This window comes from Mauremys mutica, chromosome 4 (assembly GCF_020497125.1).
Source record: "Mauremys mutica isolate MM-2020 ecotype Southern chromosome 4, ASM2049712v1, whole genome shotgun sequence".
Classification (NCBI taxonomy): Eukaryota; Metazoa; Chordata; order Testudines; family Geoemydidae; genus Mauremys; species Mauremys mutica.
In genome coordinates, this window is record NC_059075.1 from 92,527,276 (window position 1) to 92,552,583 (window position 25,308).

General features: G+C 38.1%; 1 protein-coding gene across 2 annotated transcripts in view; it reads right to left on the reverse strand.

Moving 5' to 3' along the window:
• CSTF3 (cleavage stimulation factor subunit 3) overlaps window positions 1-25,308 on the reverse strand; it is a 79,130-nt gene that overhangs the window by 17,332 nt on the left and 36,490 nt on the right. For both annotated transcript variants that reach the window (XM_045012881.1, XM_045012882.1), the window contains exon 4: window positions 248-280. In XM_045012881.1, coding sequence (XP_044868816.1) covers window positions 248-280 — 33 coding nt within the window. The remainder of the gene's footprint in view (window positions 1-247; window positions 281-25,308) is intronic.

Genomic DNA, 25,308 nt, shown 5'->3' on the forward strand with positions numbered 1-25,308 from the left:
GCAATAAAACCCACTTTTGTGATCATACTTCTAAGGTACCCTTGGATAAACTAGATAAAAAAAAGAATGACTTAGATAAAATATTCAATGCAAGCTGCAGTTCTTTCTAATCTACTACCCCAGCCTAATGAGACGATACCTGGTCTCCTTATAAATATATATTTCATATGTAAGGCCTTAGAATTTTTTGTTTAAAAAACAAAATCTTAAAAATTACATAAAGTATAGAATTCATTATTGGACTCACCTTTTCTACTTTGTCGTAATTTTTTGCTTTAATCTGTAGGGAAGCAGAAAAGAATAAATAAGTCGGAAAAATCCTATTTTTAAAGGTAAAAGTAAATTTTATATTTGCAGTGGTGAAATGGTTTAATTTGTCTTTGTTTAGAATAATAATGAGTCCTACTCCACTGCTCTAGCCACTAGGCCACATTGCCTCCCAATACTTCAACACAACATAACTGCATAATTATTATTCATTGTACAAGAAGCCTCTATTTTTCTTGGCTATATCTGTTTTTAGGGCCAAGTCTTAGTTCTACTGCAGTCAAATGGAGGTTTACTTCATTAACTTCCAACAGGACCAGAATTTTGGCCATAATGAGCATCCTTACTTATATTCTGTATTGGAAGTCAAATTTTCTAAGTTGGACACTTACTTTAAGGTGCTAAATTGTGGACTTATGTGCACAAAACAGATACTAGTCACCTCTGTGTCCATCTAATCATCCAGATCAGGTTCTGGGCACCCCACCTTAACCACCCTAGTTTGAATATTGAGCTAAATGGGTCATTTCATTTATCAAACCACTATAACATTTGAATGATGTTCTGTAACATATTACTGGCAAACATTAATACATTATGCTGAAAAGTGTGTGTTAAAATAAACCTCTTGAAATGTTCAAACAAGAGTTGGCTGAATAACAAAGTATTCTTGAGTAAACCCAGTAAATTTAGCTCTCTCTCATTTGTGGAGTCATATTATTTCTCATTTGCAAGTATGTTTGCAAATTCTACAAATTTCAGCAAGAGCGATTATTCATTCCAACTCCAACACCAAAAGAGCGTTATTTTCCTGTTAAAAGTTTCAGTCATTGAATTAGAAAGCAGAAATATCCAGGGATTTATGTGACCAATCATTCACTAACTGAACCTGATTTCTGAGTAGTCATAGTTAAGGCTACTTTTTAGTCACGGGTATTTTTAGTAAAAATCATAGACAGGTCACGGGCAGTAAACAAAAATTCACAGCCTGTGACCCGTCCATGACTTTTACTATATACCCCTAACTAAACTTGGGCCAGCGTTTCTCTGTGGGGGTGGTCTGGGGGCCCCACAGGTGCTGGAGGAGATGGCCCAGATCCCCCACTGGTGCTGAGGTGGAGAGGCAGATAGCAGTGCGTGGCCTGGGACCCCTGCTGGTGCTGGTAAGGGGAGGTTGATGGCAGCATGCGGCCCAGGACCCCTGATGGCACTGGGAGGGGGGGGTGCAGCATGGCCCTGCTGGGGGAGGATTGGCAGGGCAGGCAGGCTCCCCACCCAGCTCCAATCAGCATGTCCCTGCAGCTCCTAGGGGGCACCGCGTGCTGCTCCCACCACAAGTGCCGGCTCTGCAGCTCCCATTGGCTGGCAACTGTAGTCAATGGGAGCTGGGGGTAGGGCCAGCGCCTGCGGGCGCGGACAGCGCGCAGAGCCCCCTGGCTGGTCTGCCTAGGAGCTGCAGGGACATGCCGGTGGGAACCGGGACCCACTCCCCTAAAGTCATGGAAGCTTAGTCATAGTAAATAGTTTCCAAACAACCAAAAGACTCAAACTTGTTTGGTTGGTTACATTATTCAGCTAATATTTACAAATAATAAATATATTAGAAAAATTAAGGATCAGTTTGTGAATGTTCACAAACAGGAAAATGGCTAAATTTGCCAACTAGTTTTATGTGAAATAAGGAATTTACTCTATAGTTCAGAACAAAATCCTGCTTTCCTGTCAGTTACAGAACCAGTCTTACACTATGCGGAAATGACTGTAAACTGCCAAAACTGTAAGCCCAAACCAGTAGAGTTCCGCTTTCTACCCATAAATGTTTATATTTTCACAGAGCACAGCAGTAATAGTGATCTCTATGTGAGGCTGCTAATGACCAACTGGGTTAACAGCCTTTGGTGTCACCTTGGACCATCTATTCCATTGGCCAGGAAACAAATGTTCCTGGTCAATGTTTATGAAGTAAACCACAACAGAGTAAAGTGCAGTTCCCAAAGGCCCCAATCGGGATCAGGGCCCTAGTATCCTAGGTACTGTCCAAACATATAAAGACCAGGTTCCCTGACCCTCCCACCACCCCCACCCCCCAAAAAAAGAGAAAAAAATTCTACCAAGAAGTCAGAGAAACACCAGTTGCTTTTCCACTAGTAACATGGAGACCATCTTTAACCTCTAGTGGGATTTTGAAAAAGTTGATGTATGTATTAAAAATAACTGACGGCCCTGGAATACACAGTTGAAGTCTGATAGACCTGCTTATAGCTTAACTGAACTGCAGCATTACAGTCTGTGACAAACAGACCCTCTCAAGTTTATTACAGCCCTATATTTATGCTGTACACAATTAGTCCATAATTACTACAAATATAAAATCAAAAGACAAAGGTCTCATCTAATTTTTAGCCCGTTTGTTGCCACATAGTTCTGTGGTTGGAAGTTCATAAGGCTAATGAACAAACTAAGTTGTGCCTGTAAGTCACCCCAATATCTTCATATAAAAGTTCAGCTTGATGCTAAGATTCCTTCCTATTACAGAAGCCATCCCAAGAACTGCAGCCTCTGGTTAGCTTTATAGTCTTATCAAACTAACTGGGATAATGTATGAATCTGTGATTTTGGTTTTGTTTAAATGGTTAAAAATCTAGTTGTCATTTCTGCCTTCTAGCTTTATTTGCAGGAACACACTGAATGCATTTCTGAATGTTCAGTTTATGTCCGTAAGTATCTAGCTGGAATGGGTACTTTGTCTTCTCAGGACACTGAGGGCCTCTAGTCCATATTTTTACCACTTCCAGAACTGATTGTTATACTACCCTTTCCCCTGGCTTACCAGAAAATTTATACAAAAGGCAGCTGCTAGCTTTTTTCTGAATCACGGATGGTTTTCCAAGCCAATCAGCCAAGTTTGTGCCATTTCTCTGACATTCAAAGACAAAGCTCACAAATCCCAGGAGGAACACAGAACTAGGAGAGGGATGAGAGAGCCCTTTCCCTTTAATTTATACAAACATCTCCACTTGCAAAATGGAGCACTAAATACATTAACAAGCATCTTTGACTTATTTATGAATCTGGTAAAAAAGGGCAGCTATACCATAAAATCCAAGGGACAGAATCACAATTCCACAAAGCTGACTGCTAATGAACAGTAACTGACAAACAGTATTATATCATCTTACGTAAGCCTGCCCTTAGCCATGGACCTAAGTCTGATTAGACATGCAGATGAACTCTGTAGTTAAACTGAGGGGAATACATACAGTAAATAATAATAGTGTCATCTTTCTAGGATTAAAGCTATGAAGGAACCTTCCCCATGAAAGAAAGGAGAAGGGACATTAGCCACTTCCAGAATTCATCCTGTGGGGCCCAATATAGTTCCATGCATATTTAAGCATTTACTAGAAACACATGGGGCTGATCTATTGACACCCAAGTAAACATTTTACTAAAGCCACCTCCAAAAGCTTGCCCATATCCCATGAACAAAACAAACTATTTTAACTGAGCGTTACCAACTTCAGCAAACTTCCTGTGAATCATGCACACCTTGTCAAAGACACAAAAAAACAAATTGGCTGCTTCAATATTAACACACACATTTCAACAGTAATATTTATTTACCAATTTTACCTTAAAGTGTGAACTGCTTTCCTAACTTTTAAAAGCTATAAATAAACATGAGATATTAAGGAGATCAATAAACCCTATATCTTACTCCTGATTTTCACAGGAGCCTTTGCAGTCTCAACATGGCACCTGCTCCCTGCTTAATACTGGATCCAACTTAAGGTCTTGATTTTTCAGAATTTCAGTGTGCAAAAACCCACCTATCATAGGACTGCCTCTCCTTCCTTGACCTGACCCTACCAGCAGCAGGGATGCTGGAGCTGACTCTACTGAAATTGAGATTTGCAAGCGCAGGAGACCTGCCTTCCTCAGTATCTGCCCCACAGCTCTGGAATGTCCTTTCTACAAGATATCTGTTGATTATGGATCTCATGACCTTACATTTCACTCTTAATACTGCTCTCATAACACTTTATTTCATCCAATAACTGCCTAACAGACAGTGAAACACAAACCGAAGTAGAAGGCTCACAGTGTTGTACAAATAAAGGATAGCAAATATAGTTTTACTGACAGCTTTAAGTAAATTTGTTGCCTCTCATGACACAGATGAGCATGTGGTAGATAAAACAACAAGGAGTCCTCGTGGCACCTTGGAGACTAACAAATTTATTTGGGCATAGACTTTATTAGTCTCTAATGCCACAAAGACTCCTCCTTGTTTTTGCTGATACAGACTAACATGGCTACCACTCTGAAACCTGCCACTATGTGGTAGTTAAAATTGATTTTAAGGCTGCATTTTACAGGGCAGGTTGAGCTATGTTCAGGTCCACAGACTAGAAGACCTAACCACACAGGTACATATGGACTAAATTTGCATAAATATGCTAAGCTATTAGCAGTCACTCCTTAAAGTAGAAGGGAGAAAGTCTGCAAATGTAAGTTCCATCTGTGCTAGAAAAAAATATGCTTGCAGTAAAAAAAAAAAAAAAAAGTCCTTAAACCAAAAGGAATGGAAATTATTTAGCTGGAACAGCTATAAGAGTAAAGTACTCTGCTCCTGAATTTCAGGCTTAGTCAGAGCCAGCAATTTGGTTCTCTTTCACTGCCCATCTAGGTTTATGAAATGTATATATCATTATATCCTCATTTAATTAATGCTGTCGCATGTAGCAGTGCATATTTTAGACCTTTCTCATTTGATTTGTAATATATTCTTCACGGCTCTTGTTTAGTTATAGACATTAAACATTATGGAAGGAGTTCATACTTTAATGGAAAATTTGCAAAGATCCTTTTTGCATTCTTTTCTTTTGTAACTGGAGAGAAAAGTGATGGGATATTTAAAAACAAAACAAACAAAAAAAGAAAGAGTTTGCACTGTAAATCCTATTGCTCTTGTTTTTTCAGTGCTTTCAACATTTTTATCCTTTAGCTATGGAGCCACAGGATAAAAGCTCGTGGCCTTTTCTCATTCTCCATGAGGAGGTAGGAATCCATGAGGACACAGTGAGCAAGGTCTGTTTTAATGTACTTTCCTTATTATTTTAAAACACTAGGAAGATAGGTCTTAAAAGAGCTTGCAGAAAGCCTCAAACAAACATTCCTATTTATACACTCTGCTAGCTCCCATTCATTTAGCTTCCACAGACAGGGAAACAGGGATTTTGGATCAAGTATTGAAGGAAGTATTATTTTGGGTTCTAAACTTTTAACAGCTGCATCAGCGGTTCCATTTACCCTTGCAGCCTCTTGCAATTCATCTGAATCACTCTCTCCTGCTGCATCTTCCTCTGAGCAGAACCCTATCTTCCATTTATTCTCCCTCGACTTGGAAAAGTTCTGTTCACATTTTTATTCGTATTTAGTGGCCAGTAGCACTTCAGGGACAAACTTTACCCAGAAGATAACTTTTTCTTTCTTTACTCACTCATTTGCAGAGAATAATTTCTTTTACAAGTGGGACAAGGGGCAGAAGTTAGACTAAAATACTTCCTACTCCATGTTGGTATAGGGACCCTAACACAGATACTGTCTTGTAATATTCCTGTTCCTTTGATGGCTTCCCACATTCTCCAGCAACCTGATTCCCAGCCCCTTCATTCCTGAATATTTGGAAATAAATTGAGGAACAAAGAGTAATATAAACTCTGAGAATTCAAATCATGAAAGAAATATTACAGAGGAAATCTAAGAAAGTAAAGACCGTGGACCTGATTCTGCACTGCCTTGAACCCTATGCAGTCATTTACACCTGCGCAGTGAGTGTAACCATTAGAACAGGAGTATTTACAATCACTTTGCACAGACATAAATGACTCCACAAAGTCCCCATTAGTGGAAAATTAGACCCTATCATTCTACAAGGGTATGTTTTTACACACACAGTGCACAACATATACAATACATCTCCCTTTCTACACCTCTATAGAGGAGTGTGCATTATGATGCACCCAATAACTATGTAATAAAAAAAGGAGCTGGCCTCAGAAGAAGGCATTTCCTGCTCTGACAGGCAATTTAATATTTAACAAAAGAAAATTTAAAAGTCGAGTGTCCCTGCTGCCATGGGACACCTATAACCTCTGTGATATGAGGCATCAGCTTTGCATACCTCCAGTTTTGGAGGACTTATTTACTTCCACTTCTCACTGCTTCTTAATATAATTGGAACATTATGTTTGCATAACTTCTCTTAAAAATGCTTATGACACCTTACAATTATTTTAACAAAAGTCTCTCATGGGATGCAAACTTTCATGAAGGGTTTGATTCCATTCTATTTTTTAAATTGCGGATGAAGGGGCATAACTGTCAATAGCTTTAAAATCCTCCATTGTTTGTAAGGTCTTGGAAGCCTGAAAAGGACATCTTTATGATTTGGGTCTAATCTTGCAAAGTGCTGCACATCTCTAGGAAGTGAAGAGTGCCCTCAACTCCCATTAAAGACAATTGGAGGCAAGAGCTCTCAGCATCTCCAAGGAGGTCTTACAGGCTCATGTTCCTTGTCCTCTTCCATTGGGCTAATAGTGATTTTTGACTCTTGTTTCTAATGCAGGAGAAGCCCATGGGCCTTGGTTCTATTTACTTCTACTTATTAATGTAGAATCTTCATTAAGATCAGCAGAAATAAGACACCATTCTTAGAGCTGAGCATATGAATCAACTTTTGCCCCTGTTCCCCACACAACAGGGGGCACAAGGCATTTTTTCTCTAAAACCCACAAGGGATCTAAAAATTGAAATGGATATTTAAAAAAATAAATAACTCCTAACGTAGTCCACCCTTTGGTCACTGACTAATCAGAAATAAAGACTAGTGTAGGACTAGCCCTATTTTCTGCATGCCCAAAACAATATAGGCAGCAAGGGGAGTTCAAGACAGATGCTGGTCAGCTGGATTCTGCCACCGGTGGAGGGCCATGGAAACACTGTTTTGCAGGTCATCTGTGACTTATATCATCAACCAGAATAACCAGGCATAGTTGAACAATGGGGGCAGTCTGCATATGTACCTGCCATGATCACCAACCTGCAGCCCCCTAGACTCCTACATTCAGTATGGGGGGGGGAGAACACAGGGGGCTAGGGCCAATCTCAGCAACTCTGCTTTGCTAGGTTATTAATGCTACAGCAACAGGTTATCGGGCATTATGCCTGTTGCTTGGTAACAGCCAAAAGCTGACCAATAAAATCCCAAAGCTCAGTACTAGCCACCACATTATAAGCACTTTTAGGCCCAATTTTAGACCCAAAGTACTTGAACATCCCTTAGAAATATTTTTGAAAAGATAAAAGCAATACAAAGTTAGATTGTGCAAATGTATTCTGTTATGCATGTGTTACTGCTGTATGAAGGACCAAGGGAGCTCTCCGCATAAGTTACAGCTGGTCACAGGAAGGCTGCCTCTTTTGATTAACATTCAGAGTCCAGTGCAACGTGAATACATCAGCAGAGCTGACAATTTTAAAATAAAGCTACTCTTGTGTATTTCAGACATATGCTGATTATATGGAAAAGTTACTAGATATTGTATCTGTCAAAAAAACCTTTACTGTTTTTAATAAGTATTTGAGATGCTGCAACTGAATTCTCTCCTTAGGAAAAAATACCTGCCCCCATTACACCGGTCATCAGTTTATTAGACCATTAATACTAGATTGCTGTAACTGATTATAAAAAGCATTAACAGGCACTAGATACTGCCCCCTTCTGCCTCAGTCAGCTTGCTTTGTGCCACTGGAAAGGGGGAATAGCCACATCTGTGCTGGAGCCTCCCTAATGAGGTGCAGTCACCACAGGTACTAGAGATGGCATAGCCTGTTCCACACCCACATCCCGCTTACAGTTCTTTGCTTCAGGGCCAGGTCAAGATTTAGGGACAGGACATAGCCTCACTCTGGCTATCCCAAGCAGGCAAAGTTTAGAGCAGGACCAAGGCTGCTCTAATCGTTGTCAGGTTAGGGATGGCATAAAACTTGGGTGACCAGATAGCACGTGTGAAAAATCAGGACGGGGTGGAGTGGGGGGTAATAGGAGCCTACATAAGAAAAAGATCCAAAAATCAGACTGTCCCTATAAAATCGGGACATCTGGTCACCCTACATAAAACCAATCTCAAGATCAGGGAGTCAAAACCAGCTCTCTGATCGCTTCCCGCAGGCTGTACTTAGAGGAGACTGGGTGCAGGAGAGAATCCAGGTCTAATTTACTGTGTAAAAAAATTAACATGCTCATGACGTCTAAAAACATACAACATAAAGGTAAGAAAGTTTGTCACATTTCGGACCAGACAATACAAATCTCAAACAATTTCTTTCAAATTCTTTCTACTTCTATAAATATTTTTAAGACAGAGGCAGCCCATTTTGTTTCAAGCAGCAGTGGTTTACAAGTTTACAGCATGAGAATCCAACGGCTCCAATATTTATTTGTATTGCAAGATTTATTTATTTTTAAATATGGGTGCTACTGAGAATGACAAACATGAGTAAAAGTGTGATAAAATCCTTTCAGAAGAAAAAGTATTTTCAGAGTATACAAAAAAATTATGATTTTTCCTCAGTAAGAATATGAAATAATAAAAAATCAACTAGACTTTTAGTACCTGATTCTAACCTCACATCTACCTTACAACAGTGTAACTACACTGAATTTCATCAGAGTTACTTCTGATTTACAAAGCTGAGAGATCAAAAGCAGGCCCTTTGGATGTATTAATTATTAGTGTGTTCTGGGTCTATTTCTCTCTCCAGACTAACATATGAAATCTTTTAAAAATAAAAAAATAAAGTTAGTGACAACTATTTCTGAGACAGTTGCATCTAGCCACCATCTTGCTGAACAAGGATCAATGAGCTGGACACCTAATATTTATTTATAATTCTCAAAGATAGATTTAGGAGGTGATGTGTAGGCAAATTCTCTGAGATCCACTTACACCCACAGCTGCCATATAAAGGACTCTGAGTTGGTGTGTAATTTACATGCTGAAGAGCCTAAAGAACTGAAGTAAGGAGAATGGTCTACTTTCACTTCCACCTCCTTATATCCTGTTTCATGCTTTCCTTAATACCTGTCTGTTTTCTTACTCCTCAGGACAAGTGACTTTTTTGAATTCTCAGATTCTTCAGTGGACCAAAATACAAAGGGATGGATAAGAAGGGGTCTGATTCTAATAGGAGACTAATTTGATGCAATATACTTGTTTGGAGGGAGGCAGGGAAGAAGATATAAACTGCAATTTAAACTCATCTCTAACTTTAACCCTTAACATTTAAAAAAATAAGTGTTCTTGGATGCAGCTAACACTGTAGACTATTTCATTTTTGATACCTGCAATCCTATTTTATCAAGATAACTCAGGTTAGGTTGAAATTAAATTTTAAAAAACTGAGATCTGTTCCTCTACTGCAGCTGTGATGAAATGGGTTATATGAAACTATTAAAAAGGATTATATTTGGATATTAATATTTAACACTTTACAAATATTCACAAAATTAATTCTCATCACTTTTGTGAACTATTTTACTGATAGGGAAATAGAGGTAAAGAAGTTAAGTGATTTGACCATGAACACAGGAATAGACATTGATAGAGTCAGGACTGGAATTTTAGGAATTCCTGATATAACAGTTCCTTTATTTTTATCCTTAAAAGAAGACAAACCCTGCAAATTAAGCTAATCCTGGCTTTGTTACCATGTGTGTGCATAATTTTTATCCTTGATCTCCCGACCTCTGTTACCTTCAATTGTTGTGTCTTGTCTTAGTCCAGATCATAAGCTCTTCAGGACAGGGAATGTCACTTTGTATTTCTACAGTTCTCAGAACTACAGAACCCCAGTCTGACTGGTGCACCTGAGTGCTTCTGTAATAATAAATAATAGAAAGAGGAGTTCCTGGCTCTTTGTTCTGTGATCAGACCATCCATTATAATGGAAGATTCATTTCAGCTCTGTATTTCATACATCCAATCATAAGTAATTCTTATTGTCCAGTTCAATTGTTACAAAATAAATGTATTATACCAGAGGTCCCCAACACGGTGAATGCGCCCGCATCATGGCCGGCGGTCGAGCATCCGCCGCCACGGTCCTTCATCTGGTGCCCGCCAGACGAAAAGGTTGGGGACAACTGTATTATACTATAAGAACAAGAAGCTCATAGTAATCATTTTACAGTGACAGGGACAAAATTTGCCCTAAGATGTGTTTGCGCAACTCCTACTACAAAGTCAATGGCAAAATTTAGCCCATATATTATGATGCTGTAGTGCATGGATTTTAATTGGCTTCTAAAGGGGTTATTTATAGTATGCACAGGATAAGTTCTTACACTATGTTACCTATAGAATTAAATCTCAAGATTTATCAACAGTCAACAATTCTAAACAGAAGCATGAAGGATTTTGGTTGTTTTTAAGACAGGTTTTCAGTGTTCCATTTTCACACAATAGGACAGTAAGGCTTGGCTACACTGGAAACTGAAGGACAAAACTTTTGTCGTTCAGGGGTGTGAAAAAAACACCCCCAAACGTCAAGAGTTTTGCCGATGAACAGCGCTTTGTCAGCAGGGGTGCTCTCCTGCCAACAAAGCTACCGCTGCTCATTGGGGGTGGAAGTTTTTTCTCAGTGGAAGAGCTCTCTCCTGTCAACAAACAGTGGCTACACTGTGCACCTTTTAGCGGCATGGCTGTAGCAGCACAGCTGTGGCGCTAAAAGGTGCGTCATGTACACAAAGCCTAATACAGCATCTGACCCCTAAGGAAGAAACTTCCTCAATCCCTTCACCTCTACCCTACTCACAACTCCTCCTCCTCCTCACTGCCTCTCCAATATGAGACCTCTCCTATTTCTCTAGCCCCCGTTCCTGCCTTGATTGCTGTACAAGTTAGCCCCAAATTTCCCAAGCAGAAAGTCTAATTCTCCCAACCCCACTTTCTCTAGTTCATCTCCCTGCAAGTGGTTATTCTGGCATCCATGCCAAAAAATTTTGCCCCCTTCCCCCACACCTCAGCCTGTGCCACTGCTTGGGTGTATCCTGCTCCATGATGCTTTATGGGATGAAATGGCAGAGTGGATATGGAAAAGGGGGGATGGCAGTAGTCCCAAACAGACCTTGTCTTCCAGTGGCCACAAAGCATCCCATCACTCCAAAAGAGTAACCCCAACTAACATAGGGGTGAGGGGAGAATCTTGAAAGATATAGGGACTAGCTGGTTTCCTAATGGCTAATTTAAATATTGTATAGTGCTACAGCAGCAATGCTATCCTGAAGTCAAATTTGCTATTGACTAAGTTCACAGTGACAAATGTCTAACATGTCTGAAGAAATGTTGTTCCTGCACAATGAAGTTACTGCAAAACATACTGCATATAAAATACCTTCCACTTTTTTTTTTAAAATATACCACATACCAACACATTTCAGTATGTGATTCTATAGGTGGTACACACAAGAATATTTAAACTATGTATTTATTTGAATGAACAGTAATTGCAGGTCTCAATTTTTCTTTATTCAAAAACAATTAGAGTTCCATGTTAAAACTCAACATTCATGCAATTTATAGGAAAGAATTTAAATACACAAAAATCAGAAGATTTAAAAAAAAAGAAAAAAAAAAGAGGTTAGCTCACAAAAACTTATGCCCAAATAAATTTGTTAGTCTCTAAGGTGCCACAAGTACTCCTCGTTCTTGCTGATACAGACTAACACGGCTACCACTCAGGAGATTTAAAGTTACCATTCCCAAAAGAAAATAATCTGGCTACACTGAATTCATCCACACATTCAACACATTTTTCTGTCTCATCTACTTGTGCATTTTTCATTGGGAGAAAAAAAACCACACCTAAGCTCTTTGGGTCAGGTATTGTCTTTTTACTGCCTAACTGTATATTGCCTAGCACATTTCTCAAACTGGGGTCTGTGGACCCCTGGAGATCTGCCAAGGTACTCCAGAGTGTCTGCCAGTCCCGCTGATCAACTCAACTCCTCCCCCTCCCACCCAGTGCTTCCTGCAGGCTGGGGAACAGCTGTTCAGCAGCATGCAGGAGGCACTAGGAGGGAGTGGGAGAAGTGGGGATGGGACATGCTCAAGGGAGGAAAGAGGAGGGGCAGAGTTGGACCGGGGTGGAAAGAGGTGGGGCGGTGTGGGGCTTTGGGGGAAGGGGCAGAGTGGGGGCAGGGTCTGGGGCTGAGCAGGGGCTTGGGGATCCATGAAAAACTTTAAATCAAAATAAGGGTTGTTGGGTTCCTAATGTTTGAGAACCGCTGACCTAGCACAATGGGGTCCCATTTCCTAACTGGGATGTCTAGGTCCTACTACAGTACAAATAGTAGTAGTAGTAGTAGCATATGAACTAGTATTTGGCTTTGTTGAATGTTATGTTTGTAAAAATGCTGGGTTTGCTCTAGAGAACTGATGTTCTCATTTTACCCACAAACAGGTACAGCCATTTCCTATGAGATCATCAGTTCTCTAGAGCCAATCCAGCATTTCTGAACTGCCAAGCTTTCCTACACTGACCACCAGTAAGCTTCATCCTTGACCTGGGGGAATGATTTGTAAAAACAGGTTAGTTTGTTCTTTTTGCACAGTCAGTCTTTTTCCTGTCTGCTCAGACTGCCAACATGCCACTTAGTACTAATTCTGGCATCTCATTGGGTAAGCACCTGAGATGACCAAACTCATTTCACATGAGCCAGACAGCCACCACCCATTAACAACTTTGTTGTTACCAAGTTAGGGACTGTTCAAATAAGTGATGTAGAGATGAAAGGCTCATAAATGTCTCATACAGTATCAAAAATATCTATATACAAGAGGACTGATTTGATGGCTGTAGTAACTATTTCTCAATTTTTGAACGTTTACCATCTCAACCAATTTGTTGCATTAATAAGGGGTTTTACAGATTCCAAATGTGTCAGATTTTTCAGGGACTAAATGATTTAAATGCAGGTTCCTTAATTTCTATATAATACCAGGACAAAAACTACAGCCTTAGAAGCCAAAGGCATGCAGTGCTCCTTTACTAGGACTTGTGTAATATACTCATGGAAGACAAACGACAGATTCAAATTCTGCAGCAGTTCTACATGCAAATCAAACCCTACATCACTGCAAAATATTAGCTGTAGTTTTGTCCCCCCATTACCTGAAATTTCACAATAAGACAAACTGAAGGATAATTAAGAGCTAAAACTTAAGAAATGGGGGGGAGGGGGCAGATAAAGGAAAGAGTAAAGATAGACCGGAAGAAAAGGCCCTTTTACATGGATCAAAGAAATACATTTTCCTTTAAATTACAATAAAAAAAATTCTTTACAAGTCTCATCATGTTTGTGTAAATTTTCCCTTATTTCCATTGTTTTGTTTTGAAGTGAAGTCTTGCTCTGAAAGTGACTCTAAAATGGCTTTGTTGGGTTTTAAAGTTCTTGTCCCAGTTCTGATTCCAGATCAAATTAGTTCATCTTACATGTAAAAAGGTGTTTCTTCTGTTAGTGCTAGAAGTTCAATTTAGGGTTATTTCTACTATTTCATGTACTTAGTTATAAAGCATCTATCACTGTAGTATCCCATCAGCACCTGAAAGCCAAGCTGTGTTCTTTTTAGCTATTACCAGAACACCACACAATCAGTCCCCTTGCTGGTTAGCTGTATTGGCTCTGCAGTGGTAAAAGAACAATTTGTTTTTTTGTCATGCAAGACAGCAGCAGCTGTGACTCTGCATCTACATAGAAAGCTGAGCTGTTGAGAGTAAAAAACTGCCATTATAGAGTCACTCTTCTCATAATTATCCTTTAAGTTTTATAGTTTATTTTCCTGAAGGAAGTGTAAGATGGAGGTGTTTGAAATGAATGGAAGACCTTGCTTTGCCACAGTTAGAAGATTTTTCTCAATCTAATGTGAATAGTCACTTTGTACATGTTCACAGTAAAGGCTATTTATATGAGAAATTAAATATGAACACATTTTCTTTGAACAGTCTCCAAAGAATGGAGAACGTTGTTTCAAATGAACTATAAAAGGATTATATTTCTGTATAGTCAATTTACCCAATGACTATACACATAAATATTGCAATAAAGAATTTGAAGAGTATTTAGTGAAATTAGGAACTTTTTACTTCCAAACTATGCACTTTGTGTTATCTTCTGTTTTGTGTTATGAAAAGGAGAAAATGGCACTTAGTACCCCAATCTGAGCCTGCCTGGTGACAAAGGGAAATCTATTTGTCTTCGGAGACCACGAAGAACTCAGTGGAAATTCGCTCATTAGTTACTGCTTCTTAGAATGGCAGAAAGCCCCCCTCTATGAGGAAGGAGAGATTTACATGAATGGCAGCATTTCTCTTTAGGGAGCCAACCTGCCCAGGGAAGGTGGGGAAAAAATAGCAATATAGAGGGACAGGGCCTTTCCAGGAATGGCCTGGTACATGCAAGGATGTCTTCTGCTTTTCTCATAGATTCTTGGAAACCTGCAGCCTTCTACAACCTCAGCACTCCCCTCCCCCTAAGGGGGCAATCAAACTGGACGGCAGCATGTAGTAGCCCTTTCTGTCAGAGATCTTTGTTTCCACAATCCATATTAATGAACTTTACACATCTTTTTCCTTAAAGCCAAAGCAGCAGACTAAAGAGAGAAAGGCTTTCATATTGGAGTTTCCACCATCCAACTCTAATCATCAGAACCCTTAGTTGAAACTCTGAAGAAAGTATATTATGCTCCACTGGAAGCTAAGTTAAATCCTTCTAAGAAAGGCCTATGTAAGATTTTAATAAACAAAAACCAATTTGCAGATGACAAGTTTCTCTTTCTGCTCACAGAATCTACTGATTTGATCCAATATGCGACTTTAACTAAATCTCCAGTGTAAGATGGGAGGAATGAATTCAAGGTCACATTAAAATGCAAACTCCAGAAGTATATAAATCAAGTCTGCATTCAAATATGACAGAGAAACACCAACACTCAGAATCTGGGTATACCCTAAATCATCAAGCTTTAGGTGAAACGCGGGCTGCTAGCTAACCTTCCTAATTACATCCCCTCAAGGAGAAAAAAAAAGAAAAGAAAAGAGCATAACAACCTTCACTGAAACAGAAATGTCCTTCCCCTAGCAGCTAAGAATATGCTTTTGAATACTAAGGGCTTTTCTGCACATTGGGTTATTCCTGAATAGCTCTTCAGGAGCAAGAGTACATTGGTTCCCATTTATCTTAATCCACTTTGAATGTGGATTATTTAAACAGAAATAAACATTCCAAAATAAGAATGTCCACAACTGCTATTCAGGAATATTATTTGGGAGTTATTCTGGAACAGTTACTGCTCTTTAAATTCACAGCCTACCTTAATCCAAATTAATTTTAAAGTGCAGGAAAGCCTTAAGGACTGATTCATTTTTTAGCTTTCTTGGAAGAATTTTAACAACTCACACCATGGTGTAATCTTGGTCACCACCTTAGCATTCCACTATAGACTTCAGACAACATATTTGTAGTTTGGCGCTTAAAACTGCAAGCTGCTGAATGCCTTCAATTTCTATGGAAGTTGAACAAAAATTAAGGGTGCTCAGCACTTTACAGAAAGAGGCCCACTCTTTATAGTGATTGTCTTAGAAGCTATCATACATTTAATGACCTAAGTCTACAAGATACAAGCTAAGTCTTTATGGAGAAAAACTAATTTAAAAAACAACCACCACAACAAAAATGAAGTGATTTTCTATTCTGGACTTTAGAAAACAAAATAACCAAAAGGAAATGGCACTGGGTTGCTATTACTAATTAACTCCCCCTTAAAAAGTTATTTCTCTTTGAAAACTCACTCCTCCTACCCACTATTTATGTTGGCTTTATTTATTTTTTTCTTTCAACTTGGATAATGAAAATAGACAAGTCAGTTTCTTAAGTTCATTTTTCTCCCTCTCTAGTCTATACTGGATTCCTCAGTCACGCCTTTTTTGAAGAATCCTATATATCTACTTCCCCCTCCAATTATCAACATGAGTTGTTGCTTGTTCTTTTTGTTTCACCAGCATAGCCAGTTCCTTTCTTCCTCCTCCCACCTCTGAGTACATATTTTGAAGAGAAATGTATTTCTGATCTCAGGTAAGTATCACATACCAATTTAAAAGGCAGCCCACACTCGTAGGCCAGTGCACATCTCTACTTCCCTCACCAGTACCTAAATACAAAATAGTCCCTGTATATTTCTTGCGGTGTTAGATACTGCTTGACATGAGTAAGAATGGCAGATGCAGACTCACATACAATATTTTGTTAGAAAAATGACAGTTAAACACCTTTCCGTTTTCTCACCCTTTTAAAGTTACTCTTTTAAAAACAGAACACTAGTTGTCCTCTTACCCCAAAATAAAATAGTCAAATATAAAATGGAGTTGGAGTCTGTGTCATCCTCTTTCACTTCTCTTAATAGTTCCTCATAGTTTATTGCAATTAAGTTTGTTTTTTTACTACATGGGTAAAACTGGTATCTAGAAATCCAGAAGTTGTTAGCCCTTTCTTGAAAAAAACAAACCCATTAGTTCAGTCTTAAGTACTATTTGCCCTAATTAATTGACATCCTTCTTTGCATTGACCATGCTTAGAGGCAACAAGCCCCATTAGAATTCTTTTCTTATCAACTTCCTTGTTGCATCTACTCTATATTTGTCTTTATTCTCAGCCATCTTTGTCAGCAGAACCAAATTTTTTTTATAACTAATATTTGTAGGTGATTATCTGTCCACCATGCTTCTTGCAGTAGTCCAGTTACTTTTCTTTCCTTTGAAGATTATCTTCTCTGTTATCTTTTGTCCATTTCTTTACATTTAGTCTGTTCATATAGTCTTTTTAGGAAAATGTGTCTTCTCTGCCCTTTTTTTGCTACATTCCTCATGATGTGAGCTGTACCTACTACTTCACTTTCCACATTTTAAAAGAAGCCTTCGAAAGCCTGTCCAGTCTAGGAGGCTGATTCCCCATGCACACAGTGAAGAACTTCTATTTGTAACAGCTCCTTCTCTCGATACAAGGAATTTCTATTTCATTAAACCAAACTTCTTTCTGAGCAACAGCCTTTAATCCAACAATCTGTCTGCCTCTAGTTCTCTAGGCCTTGCCCACTCTTCAGTATGGTTAACCTAATCATCTCTGTTTCGCTCCCCAAGTCATTGAACTTCTGCATGACACTACTGTCCTGCTTACGTCAATATTAATGTGAGCGACACTCTGCAACCATTCTTCCAAACTCTTGAAGCAATATACTGCTTCGTTCTCCTTATCCCTATTTTATGTTATTCAATCCCTTTTTTCCATACAAATACCCTGATCATGGTGATCTTTCACTCAATGATCCACAACTTTCTTCAAGACTTTCTCAGATCAATGCAGTTACCACACATTTCAACTTGGACCACTGGTTTGCTCTATTTGTCCATTGTCAAATATAATGCAAGATAATACACACTCTCTGGATGTATTCAGATGGAAGAATCCATTTTATGAACACACAATATTTTCTTCTACCTTCCACTTCCCTCTACTCAGATTCAGTCCTCTCGTGTTTGAAATCTTCCTTAATTTCAGCTGCAAGCATCTCGTGCATAAAATGGCAGAAAAGTCTTCAACATCCCAGATGATCATGTTACACATCCAGCCTCAACTTCTATTTCAGCTTTCTGAACAGCTTATATTGCTTACCCATGTGCCACCTCCAGGTCAACAGCAAAGAATATAAACATTACACACTCACTCACTGTAGCCTTTGCAAGAGTTATTTTATTTTTTCCCCATTTCTCTGCTCACTTTTCTTAGTTCTATTCACTGTAGTTCTCATTTCTCAGGCTTTGTAATCTATTACAATGACAGTGAAAAGTATTAAACACACATGGGAGTTGTTACAAGTCTATGAAAGTATTCATAAATATTAAGCATAATTCAATTAACAAACAGATCTACTGGTATTCTTTGCTGCTGTTAGGAGGCATATCATCTCTCTCTCACACATTCACAATCCCTTTACAACCAGAACTAACACTGTAGTGCAGGGGTCGGCAACCTTTCTGAAGTGGTGTGCCGAGTCTTCATTTATTCACTCTAATTTAAGGTTTCACGTGCCAGTAATACATTTTAACGTTTTTAGAAGGTCTCTTTTTATAAGTTTATAATATATAATTAAACTACATTGTATGTAAAGTATATAAGGCTTTTAAAATGTTTAAGAAGTTTAATTTAAAATTAAATTAAAATGCAGAGCCCCCCAGACCAGTGGCCAGGACCCGGGCAGTGTGAGCACCACTGAAAATCAGCTTGCGTTCCGCCTTTGGTGCACATGCCATAGGTTGCCTACCCCTGCTGTAGTGGCTCACTTATCAATAGAAGGATGTGATTGACGTTACACTACCACTGAAATGAAAATATATCTATCTATATCAATATAGCACATATGGAATGTAAAATCATTCCCTCAACATGCCAAGGTGCAATGGCATGAATTGAAGATTGAAGATCTTTTACCACTAATTGTTATTTGAAGTTAATTTTAAGGTTGTGGCACAAAAGCAAGGAAATTAAAAAATAAGATGGATACACTGTACTGATTTCATTGGGCCTAAGTAATGCAGGGGCCAGGTAACTTAGTGCAACTTACTATAAAGTGTACACTCCTTATGCAGCAATATCTGGAAGAAAGGTGAAGAACCAAGTCCCAATTATCTAATTCGGTGTCATTATATAGATTTGTTTCACATCATGGTATTTTATGGTGGTTTTGCATATATATTTCTTGACCTGACTGAACACTGAAAAATCCTTGTTTGTTTTTTAATTAAAAAATACAAAGGGGAATAATGGTTTATTTATAATACCAATTCTTCGCAGATCTAGTTAAGATTAAGCTGATCGCTTTGTTTTTTAATTAATGTTACTGGAATGCATCTTTTCAGATCCAATTACTTGTACCCATACAGTATAACAAGAACACAAATTAAAGAAGAATAGCCTATACAAACCTACTACAAGGTGGATATATAACTGGTTGAAACAGCATACTTAGAGTAGTTATCAATGGTTTACAATCAAGCTGGAAAGGCATATGGAGTGGGATCCCACAGGAATCTGTCCTTGGTCTGGTTCTAGTCAATATCTTAAGTTATTTGGATGATAGAGTACACTTACAAAGTTTGTGAATTATACCAAGCTGTGAAGGATTGCAAGTGCTTTGGAAGACAGAATTAGTATTTATGTTTTCTTGACAAATTGGAGAAATAGTCAGAAATAAGCAGGATAAAATTCAATGAGGAGAAATGCAAAGTATTACACTTAGGAAGGAATCATCAATTGGAAAATGCCTGCCTAGGAAGGAGTACTGCAGAAAAGGATTTGGGAGTTATACAGGATCAAAAAATGAGTAAGAGTCAACAATGTAATACTGTAGGAGGAAAAAAAAACCGAACACCTCATGCTGGGCTGTATTAAGCTGGAATGTTGTAAGGAAGACACAAAAAGTAATTCTTCCACTCTACTCAGCACTGATAAGGCCTCAACTGGAGTACTGTATCCAGTTTTGGGCATCGTACTTCAGGAAAGATGTGGACAAACTGGAGAAAGTCCATAAATTGATTAAAGGTCTAGGAAATATGACCTAGGAGGAATATTTGAAAAAAACTGTATTTGGTCTGGAGAAGAGAAGATTGAGGGGGCAAATGATAACAGTTGTCATGTATGTTAGAGAGGAGGGTGATAAATCGTTCTCCTTAAACATTAAGGACAGGACAAGAAGTAATGGTCTTAAACTGCAGAAAGGGAGATTTATGTTAGACATTAGGAAAAACTTGCTGTTAGGGTAGTTAAGCTCTGGAACAAAATTACCTAGGGAGATGTAGAATAACTGGAGGTTTTAAAGAATAGGTAATGCAACCACCTGTCAGGAATGGTCTAGATGGTATTGTCTTGCCTCAGAGCAGGGGACAGGACAAGATGACCTACCCAAGTCCTTTCCAGTAAATTTCCATTATATTACATGTAAGTAAATCATACTCATGTTTAGTTTTAGTCTTATGCCTTTTCCACTCTAATTTCCTTCTGTGACTACATACAGTCCCATATTGTATCCCTTTCAAATGATAGTATCAACAGAAAAGCCCAAATAAGCAGACTATGTGCCTTGAGAAATATGGATTGCATAGTATTTTACAAATCTAATCAAGTACTAGACAAATATCTGTTAAATGAGGTTACCAAATGTTGCAGAAGTTTGAAGATAAAGTTGAATGATTGTTCTCTGTTTATTTAAAGAATCACCAGGAAGATTATATGAAAAGGCAAGGTCAGAGACCAGCTGGCATCTGACCAAATTAAGATCTTACTTCTTTTAAAGTGACATTTGAATCTAAACACATTTAAGAGCAGGAAACAACCTAGAAAAGCACTAATTACTTCCATCAACAATGGGCTTAACATCTCCTGGCTGACTTTAGCTAATCAGAAAGGAGAATGGTCCATACACATGAATGGTAGGACGGAACTATGAAGTACTGTCATATCTCAAAGAGACAATGTGTCAATTTTATCCGAAGACTGCGCATTCATCCCCTCACATGCTGATTTATACTGCAACAAGGCTCTCTTCTCACTACGAAAAGAAAAGCCACCACAGTGAGCAATGGCTTAACCGGTAAAGGGCCACAAGCAGATCAGACTGAGGAAACCACCACAACCCAAGATGTAGTTCTGCCAGACAATTCTTCACCCTCACTATTGAGGAAACAAAGACTCCTCCTTGGCTTCACACAGTTTGCAAGTGCTTGATTGGACTCTGACTGTTGTCTTTTGCTAATATGCCAGGGTTCATTTCTTAAAGATTAATTTACTGCATATAAAACCAATGTGAAACAAGAATGGTGCAAAAAGAAAGGAATGCTTAGGAGACATTTGGAGAATGGGATTGTACAGCAAATAACTCTACCACCTCATTAATTTATTGCAGGAATAGTCCAAAGACAAGACAAATAACAGCTCCTAACACTGTGACGGAACTCAACTAAAAAGATCAGTCAAAAATTGGTAAACAACACTAATACTCGAAGCAACAAGCTAGACGTCAGATCAAAGGAAAAGAAGAATCTGAATCTGGAATTCCAAGACCAATTCAAAGAGCTCTCCACTTATCTCATTACACACTATATAATGTTGCACTCATAATTTCATGTATGACAAAAGAAGTACTGCACTCCATGGAAAGGACAGTGACTAAAGCAGAACTCAAGAATACTGAGCTATATTATAGGAAGGATGGCCTTGTGGTTAAAGTACTGGGACGCAGATCTGGCTTCGGTTCCCAGCTCAGCCATGGGTTTCCTGTGGAACCCTGAGCAATCACTTAATCTCTTTGTCTCAGTCAGCCATTTATGAACTAGGGGTAGTAATCCACCTCACACAGTGCTGTGAGAACAAGTTGATGATTGTGACATGTTCAGATACTATAGTGATGGGGCAATATAAATACAGAAAAGGCCCCAGCTGATATGAAGTGATTTTTTTTTCCTGCACATATATCCTCTGGAGTCCTAAAGCTAACTCCCATCCAGGGCCAATCAGAAAACCAGGAACTTCTCTAGTGATTTCCACCACACTAACCAGAAAGATTCCCCAATATTAGTTATTGGAAGGTCATGTTTAATCTCAAGAATTTGAAAATTACATAAGAAAACCTAATTTCTACACCTGCAGTCTTTCAGAAACATAGCAAAACAGTTAATTATGGAATACAAAATTAGCATCCAATGGAGAGAATGGTTTCAGATGAATTGTCATCATTTCTGAATTTCGCTGCTGAGTGTCTTCTCAATAATCAGTCGCCTCATGTACTGCAGGTTGGATACTCAGGGCTTGATCCAAAGCCATGAAAGACTACAGAAGTCTTTCCATTACTTCACTGGACTTTGGAGTAAGCTCCTCATAAGGCTGAATTCATGACTTTTGGAAGTTCTGTCCTGGAATTTACTGGAATAGTATTCACACTGCAATTGTAAATAGTGCAGTTACTCAGAGTGGATTTAAAATATGAAAAAACCTTCACAACTCAATTACAGGATATTCAGATCCTGAACTCCAGGACTGCTTCCTCCACTGAAAGCAGAAAAGAAAAAAAAAAAGGAAAACAAGATGTTTACAACTGTTTATTTTCTACCTCCACCTGATGTGTAGGGAGGTTAAACTGAACCTTAAAAGGCAGCCCAGGCTGGGAATTAGAACAAATCATATTAGAATCAATTAAGCAGAAGAAAACGTAGAAAGACATGGTCAGAAGCAAGAAGGCTATTATGATAAACGTTATCTAATTTTTTAAAATAAAAGTTGTTCTCTGCTTTTCAAGTTAGAAAATGTGTTTGCATGGTTTGACAACATAGCAGCACTTGTCATACCACTAATCATTATTTTACATGTCATTTTATACCTGGAGGATAGAACCCATGAGTTACTTTCAAACTAATAACTTGAGCATAACAATACTTAACACCATTAGGAAGAGGGAGTAACGGTTTATTAGGCTCAATTTGATAAAGACATGAAAAAGGAAAATGAAGGGGCACTGTAAAAGTAGTTTAGTCCAAAATTTAGGTTGAGGGATTATTTTTATGTTTGTGAACACAAAACCTAACAGATGTTTCATAAAATTAAAAAATAATTCAATCACTTATGTATGTACTTATTTGTATAAGTATCAGAAAATTAAAGTACGGAAATGCAGCTTTTATCTTTACAAAACATCCACAAACAGTCCATTTAATATATGGAAAAATTACATAATCAGTAGTTAAAAAAGTTGTCAACACCCCTTAAGTTTTGACAAACCTTACTGTACTTTAAAAAAAGGGCATATAAATATTTCTGTAACGTTCCAATCCTGGAAACGTGTACAAGTTTACTCAGATAAAGGGTCCCATTGGCTTTAATAAGGCTACTTGTGTCAGTAAAATAACTCATGCATAAAAGGCTGGAGAACCAGATCACAAGACAGTTGTTTCCTATTTCCCAAGATTTTATTTACATTAGATTAATTTTTTAAACAAATTATCCAAAAGAGCTATTGTAAAAAAGGAGGTTTTTTAAATAAAAAAAGTAGAAATGTTTAATTTAAATACATAATTTTAATAGACAGTTTTTGCAGAACTATCCATTCTCAGTGCCCAAGAGCCTAAATTTTGGGCCTAAACTACTTAAAGATTCAATTAATGATGACATCTTGATCCCAAAGTATTTACAATATTTACAATAAAAAGTCTTCAAAATCATCAACTCAATTACAATTGTGAACGTGAATACAAGCTGGTAGCACAATAAAAGCTGATCTGGATCCAGGAAGTAGTCCCTGCTTTTGTTTTTTAATGAAACATCAGTCCTGTAGTAGGACGTTTCGCTCTCAAGCAGGTTACTTGTCCCGGGACACAGGCCAAAGGCACCATTCTCATTCTATGTTATATATAAATGAGAAAGGGTGGAAAGAAGTTGCAGGAGAAATTGGCATCCCACAATAGTAGTTTACCAACCTTGCCGGGTTATACACCCTTGTTTCAGAACCAACATTAACCTAATGTTTTAATGGAGAAACACCTGGGAAACTATAAGCCTACTGGTATAAAGTCTATATTCAGTGGATTACTTGTCTATGATGTGTTCCATTTATCTAATATATATTGAAACTGACCAGTTTAAGAGGAGGAAGGAGAGAGAAAATTCCTAAGTTTTCAACAAGTTTGGGTTGGAATGGTTTTCCAAGATGCATGGCAACCAGGTTTATTTAGCATTTACATTTTGGTCTATTCTATTGAAAGTGGTGGGATAAGTTAAGTGCAACTCTAGTGCAACCAGTTTTCTATCCACTGTTTTTACTATACATCATAACTCTAATTAGCCATCCTTACATGACAAGAAGTCACTTCTCAAGATAGGACTGCACATATTGGTAAGCATTCTTTATGGAAGTTATGATCTTTTACAATTTTTTGTAGAGAAAACATACTAAAGAGAACATTTTCCCTAAAATTACTTCTTAAGTTTTTTTCCTCCCATCAAAAAATGTATTTTATAAAGAGGCAAGGGAAACAAGAATGAAAAGAATAAGCTGAAGTACCTGGGTTAATTATCTTTTGTACTACATATTTTATTGCTGTTTCTGAATTATAAAACTATTAAACTAAAAAGAACCCACGCTTCATGATCATATAACTTATGAGTTTTTGAAGTTGTTTTCACATCCAAATCTAATCTTCTCAGTTGCTGATTTATGTCGGTATTTATTTGTTTAGGTATTATGTGTAACAAATGAGAAAAAAAATTATTGTTCTCTTATAAATCATGCCTTAGAGCTTTATTAAAGAAAGCTACTTGAATGACATTTCCACAGAGGCTGTTTTCTACCTTGACATTGAAATCTTTTAAGGGATAGTAGACTTCAAAGTTACTCTCTATTCTAAAACTACAGAATACAGAACTGAAGACCAAAAACACAGCATGTCTACACTCAATCAAGGTGACAAAAGTTTTATTATAGCAACAGTGAAGGAAATCCATATTTGTTACGATATTTGAAAAAAAATCACGATAACTGAACAGTAATAAGTTTAAACAGTGATAAGAAAGCACAGACTCCAAATACATTCTACTGAACCAGTGTCAACAGAAACAACAGACAGGCCTACACAGCTCCACAGTTCAGACTATGGGGGTATAAACAACAGAGTTAATGCAAACTAGATACATTTTAATACATACTCGCAGGCTCCACACAGGGCAGTTACAGCGCAGCATGCTTGTGTGCACTGCAATTCACATGACTGTCATGAATTGTGGGGCCATGTACATAATACTAAAGAATTAGACCCTGAGTTTTAGTCTTCTCAAGGTAAGACCCAAAACACCCTCAAGTCATATCCACATGAGAACTGTAC